At 48.3% G+C, this 6000-nt stretch overlaps 1 protein-coding gene across 1 annotated transcript in view; it reads right to left on the reverse strand.

Annotated features, from left to right (window-relative positions):
* MTHFD1L (methylenetetrahydrofolate dehydrogenase (NADP+ dependent) 1 like) overlaps positions 1-6000 on the reverse strand; it is a 193336-nt gene that overhangs the window by 6579 nt on the left and 180757 nt on the right. Inside the window, exon 27 of the mRNA XM_019638958.1 lies at positions 2583-2703. Coding sequence (XP_019494503.1) covers positions 2614-2703 — 90 coding nt within the window. The 3' untranslated portion in view covers positions 2583-2613. The remainder of the gene's footprint in view (positions 1-2582; positions 2704-6000) is intronic.

Here is a 6000-nt window from a genome sequence, read left to right on the forward strand (position 1 = left end):
TTTCGTGCTTATTGGCTGTGCAAATTGAGCAAGTTGTGACCTCTCTGGGCCAAAGTTTTCACAGCTCTGAAATAAAAGTACTGCCTATTTCACTGGGTCGATCCCAGCACGACACATGACAGGGGAAGGCAAAGTGACGTATGCTAGCTACGGAAGGAGAGGCAGAGCTGAGCAGTGGAAAGACAGCTCTGCAGTCCTGTGGGCTGGGGTGATCCCTCAGCTGCCGCCTCTCAGGGACCAGAGAGGAAGGACTCACCTGTTGGAACGGCACCTGCCTCCAAGGGGTGCTGTGACCACCTGTGCAAGGTGCTTAGCACAGCGCCTGGCACCCTGGAAGTCATCACCACAGACCAGTGTCTGACCTCCACCTTTGCCCAATTTTTAAATAAAATCCAGAGGAATACTTGTTACCGAACACAAACAGGATTTACATGGACATGATAGCAGAGCTCAGGATATGTCCCTTGGCATTACCTGAGTCTTACCTGCAATATCTAAGGTATAATTGGGTTTATATGACCTACTTGGAGAGCAAATGAAAATGGACCGCAAGGCTGGAAAAATACTATCCAAGAGAGATGAAAGGAGTGTCCACACTTGTTCTGGACAAAAATGAGAAACGGCAGAAATGGAACATAATGGGTGCTTGACATGAAAAGAGAGATTAATCAGGACAGGGGTCAATTTTCAGTTGAAGAGGAAGGATATTGTGAGTCTCCCAAGGCCTAGCTGGGAAAGTCAAGACGTTGTGCCCTCCCCTCCTCCTCATACCAAATGACCAAAATAACATTGTTATCAAAACTCAAGTTTATGGGCTTTTTCGTTAAAAAGAAAAAGTCTCCTCTAGTTCATTTTCTGTTGTTTTCTTTTTCAGAAAAGACAAAGACATGAAATGTGGTTGTGGTTAAAACTAAAGACAATTCCCACTCCTCTGCAGAAAACACAAGCAACATGAAACATCACACACACAGCCCAAACCGAAGAATTCCACACCTTGCATTCATGCTATTTCATAGAAATGGTCCCTTACCTTCCTCATCATAACCCAGGACTTCAGTGTTTTAGTAACAGTCTTACAAAATGAAAACAAAAAACGCCCCCCAAAACCCACCACCACCACCACCACCACGCTCCCCATATTGACTACTGGTGTGAAACAGATGCTTCACCTTGGCTGCCTGGCTTAGGGCCGCCTCTCAGATACTGGGAAGAAGGGTCTCTGGGCCAAACAAGCTCATCTGAAGGCCCGGAACATGTTGGGAGGAGGGAGGGGTGCTGGGCGGAGGACCAGGACCAGGAGTGAGTGGGAGAATGAATTGGGGGTGTTTTGGGGAAAGGAATGAGTCTTGAGAATACGGTGAGGACATGTTTGATATATGGGATGGGGAAAGGCAGCTGAGCCTTTGCAACTTCTGACTGGGAGTTTTCCAGGGAGGATGGTTGGGCGGGTGGTCGTTTTTCTTCATGATGGGAAGGAAGCCAGCAGGTGTGGCTGCAGGAGCAGGGGGCAGACAGGAGCACGAGGAAGGGGCGCCAGCTGTGGGCTGCCGTAGCCAGCTCCATGTCAAGCCCAGCGCTCTGAAACTGTGAGAACCACGCGCCATCGAGGGGGTGTAACCTCTGCTGCCCTGTGCTTCCTGTGACTCGCAGGACCCTCTGAATGACCTGTCCCATCTTCATGTGTCTTTCCAGTGGCATAAGAGCCTAACTCACCTGTTCAGCCACAGTTGAGTGTGATGGGTTGAATGGTGTCCCCAAAAAGATATGTTGAAATCCTGACACCCCCTGCAGTACCTATGACAGTGACCTTATTTGGAAACAGGGTCTTTGCAGAGGTAATTAACGTGAGGTCATTAAGGGGGGGGGGGAGGTTAATTCAATATGACCGGTGTCCTTATAAGAGAATGCCATATGAACACAGACGCACAGGGAGCACGCTATAGGACCTTGGAGGCAGAGACTGGAGTGATACAGCTGCAAACCGACGAACCTCTAGGAGTGATGACAACCACCAGAAGCTGGGAAGAGGCCAAGGAGTCCACCAGAGTCTCAGAGGGTGCCTGGCCTGGCTCACACCTTGACTTTGGAATTCTAGCCTCCAGAACTGGGGCAGAATAAATTTCTGTTTTTTTAAGCCACTCAGTTGTGATACTCTGTTTCGGCAGCTCTAGAAAATGAATACACTGAGATTCTCCTATCACATGATTCTAACTCTGTAACCAAGAGACATGTGGTATAGTTAGTCCTTTAAAATGACAGCAGATACTAGTTTTAATTCTGGAAAAAGAATAATGAGTTTACAGGGTTCCGCTGTGATGGCGTGAGATGCCTTGAACAGATCCATATTCAGAGATGACACGATTTAACTTTCCCCAAGGGCCTGTGTCCTGACCATCTAACTGCATATGCACACGCGGGCGAGACCAAGTCATGGGCTGTTATTAGTTAGGAATTCATAGTAACCAAGCCAGGAAGTTACTTATCAGACCACTTTTGTCAAAAATATTAGAAAAACAAAACAAAATAAAACTAAAAAAGGTTTGAAAAAAAAAAAAGAAAAAGTAAAAAGCACAGTAGCCTACCTGATGCGGGTCCTGTGAATGTCGTGTTCACTTAGAACAAGCCTTTGACTTGCTCTGTTTCGGTGTCAAGGTCTATGTCGTAAAAGCAGGGCCGCGTGGGCAGTCCCGGCATGGTGCTCATCTAGCGGAGAGAACATAAACAGTCTACGTTAGCCAGTGCTGCTACGCGGTCACTCCCAACACTGTACATCTAATGGCAGAAACTAACTATACAATTCAATTCAGCCTCATAGAACTTAAGGTTATATATACTCGTACATCTCTCTAAATTCGCCGTCTGCTCTTTCAATCTTTGTTCAAGGACATGAAACAGAAAAGGCAAATGTCAACTTTTTGAAAATTGAGACCATGTACCTGCCCCACAGCACGCTGCAGTTCCAAAACACTGATTTTCAAACCTTTTTTTTATAAAATCAAATCTTAATGCTGAACCCCAACAAAGATGAACCCCTCTGGTTGAAGGGGACAGTGGGTGTGGGTGGAGTGGACGATGGCCTTCTCCATACCCCCTATTACGGCACCCAAGACTCACTTTTGTAAAACCTATAACTCTTGGAGCACAGGTTGCACCTCCTCTTCTCCAGGGAGTGATCACTCTGGCGCACCTGAGTAACAAGGACTGATGTTTGTTGAGAACGTACTACATACCAGATACTGTGCTGAGCTCATTACTTATTTTATCCTCCAGACAACACTATGCGGTAGGTATGTTTTTATGTGCATGTTACAAGGAAGGTGACAGAGGTTAGATCACCTGTCCGAGGCCATGCAGGTAATAAATAATAAGCAGCTAAACTGGACATCTCAGACCATGCCTGTAATCGCCAATGATTCATTTGCCCACCCGCTTTGGGACACTCTACAAGCTTTCCAGGGATAAGTTACCTAAGCCTCCCACCGCCCAGAGGTAGGTACTCATTTTAGCCCCACTTTATTGATGAGGTCAGAGGACATTTAGGCACCAAGGCATATGGTCAAGGTCACAGCTAGTCAGGGGTGGAGACAAGCTTAAGCCAGGCCCAGGCCCCTCACTGCCCCGTGTCAGATCAGAGGTTTCCAAAGTACACTCTTTGCCCACTGCATCAGAAACCCTAGGTGTGCCGGGGAAGATGCCCGATGCCCCAGTGGTTCTCACACGTGAAAACACTGTCTCGGCCCTAGACTGTGAGGCTCCTGGGTGACCCACTCCTTGTCGACTTTAGTATTTCCGGCTGTGTTTCCACAGGCACTGTTCATACAAAGGGTGCTCGTAACGCAATGCTGTAGCACATCGGAGCAGACACGGGCTTCTCCTCAGCCTGGCTCTTCCGAGGGCTAAGTACTGTCAGGCAAGCTCCTGCCTGCCCTGGCCAGAGGACTCAGAGAGGAAGCGGCCACATGTCCAGTACTCAGTGGCACCCAGGGTGTGCCCACTCTTCCTCACCTGGCAAAAAGTTCTCAGCCAAAAGGAACCCAGAGAAGGCCTCTGAGATAGATCCCAGCTCTCTCGCTCTGCACGTCCTTTCTGTAGTGACTCAGGATTTCTCTCCGCCACCCTCTCTGGCGCCCTATGATGTTGACAGACTCTTGCTACTAGACTGGGACCTGTGGACCCGTAGTGTGGGCGCCGCTGGGAGTTGTTGGAAAGTCACATCTCTGAGCCCGCCCAGGCTGCTGAATCAGAGTCCGCAACTTTAGCAAGTCCGCAGGTGATCCGTGTGCACGTGACAGGATGAGAAGCGCTGGCTCAGTCAGTGTGGCCTGGATGCTTCTAAGCACTCCTCCTGCCCTCTCCCCACTGCCATGAACATGGAGAAGGAAGCCTGGTGGTGGAGGGGACCTGTGCACCTGAGGCCTTATTAACCACCCGGACCCAGAGAGCGTGAGTGAGGAGAGCAACAGGACGTGCTCTGCACGTGGACGGCTGCATTAAACACCGTGATAGATGGTGGCTAGCTCCTGTCCTGCTAACCGCACAGGACTGTACTTTAGATACATTTAGATACATTACAGGCTTCCGGACCTGCCTGGAATATAGGTACCATTTATAACACGTCTTCGGGAAAATGTGCTTTGGGTTTCAAGCAATGAACTACAAATAAAGTTTCGGCGCACAAGCTCCATGTAGGTGGGACTTCCTGTATTTTAAAACTGTAGGTATGTGAATGGCTACGTAGCCTCCTGAAATTTCTGTTCCTAGCAGGGGGATCACATTTTTTCTCTGGTTACTACAGTGGCTGCATATATCAGAGGAGACCCCAAAAAGAAACCAACACACGCTGCTGTCACACTGGGACACCAAACACAAGGGACCCTGGTGGGGAACTGCTCATACTATCCCCCGTTTCCTGGGTATAACTCACATCAGGTAGTTGACAGCAGTTTTCCTGCCTAACTGCGTTCCAACACGGGCATTTTCAGATGCCTCCATAGTCTGTGTGGGGCTATCGATTTGGAAAAAGGAACCAGCATTTGGTAGTTTCAGAGAAAGAAATGAATGATCACATTGAGCCACAGTGATGAACTAATGTGACAGGGCGTTACCCAGACTTATGGCTGCTGCTTCTAAGGCTGCAACACTCTTCACTCCAGGGTGGAAGTCAGCAGGAGGCAGGTTACATCTAAATCCACGTAAGCAAACCCAGGTAGAACCCTGGAGGCAGTGTGTCTGAACCCATCTGAACAAAGCTACGATGGAAGCTTCTGCAACTGTCCTGCCATGAAAATCCAACTCTCCACCATTCACTCTTAGCTGATGCACGACCAAGGGGCTGACACAGGTAGCGTGTGGCTGGTGTGGTTCCTGGAGCTGGTCTACGGGCTGCTGTGAATCAGAGCGTGCATCTTTATTCTGATTCTGTCACAAAATTGGGAGCCAACGCACTAAATGCCGGGAAGTATGAAACGTCTTTCCTCTATTTTCAACTTATTCCTCTCAAAAGGGAGAGAAATGAGTTTAGTCAGAAGATTCCCACGTTCCTTTCCAATGACGCAATCATCAGTTCCCAGAATCAGGACGACTTATTTGGGATAAGTGACAATAGACAAAGCTCAGAGGCTGCAGAGCTGAGGAAATCTCTGCCCTGTGGACAAAGGAGCATCTCCAGTGAACCTACGCTTAAAATAAAACTTCTCCTGTTGGGCAGGTACAATATGGAATTCTGTTAACATCAAATTCTCTCCCAATAAAAAACTGGTATCAAAGGACCGTCACTCCCAGACAAATGTCAGGAAATCACTACAAGAAAGAAGAACTTGGCAGCCCCTGGGAGTTGACCTCTGGCCCCGCGCCTAGGGTCAGTGGTGATCTATGTTGGTTTTATTTGTGCGCCTCTAAGGAGGCCTCCTGCTTAAAATAATGAGGGAGCCATGAAATTGTACTTACTTGTCATGCTGCATTAATGGGTTCTTTTACCAAAGCTGAAAAACATGGGCTTTT

This window comes from Hipposideros armiger, unplaced genomic scaffold, assembly GCF_001890085.2.
Source record: "Hipposideros armiger isolate ML-2016 unplaced genomic scaffold, ASM189008v1 scaffold_41, whole genome shotgun sequence".
NCBI lineage: Eukaryota > Metazoa > Chordata > Mammalia > Chiroptera > Hipposideridae > Hipposideros > Hipposideros armiger.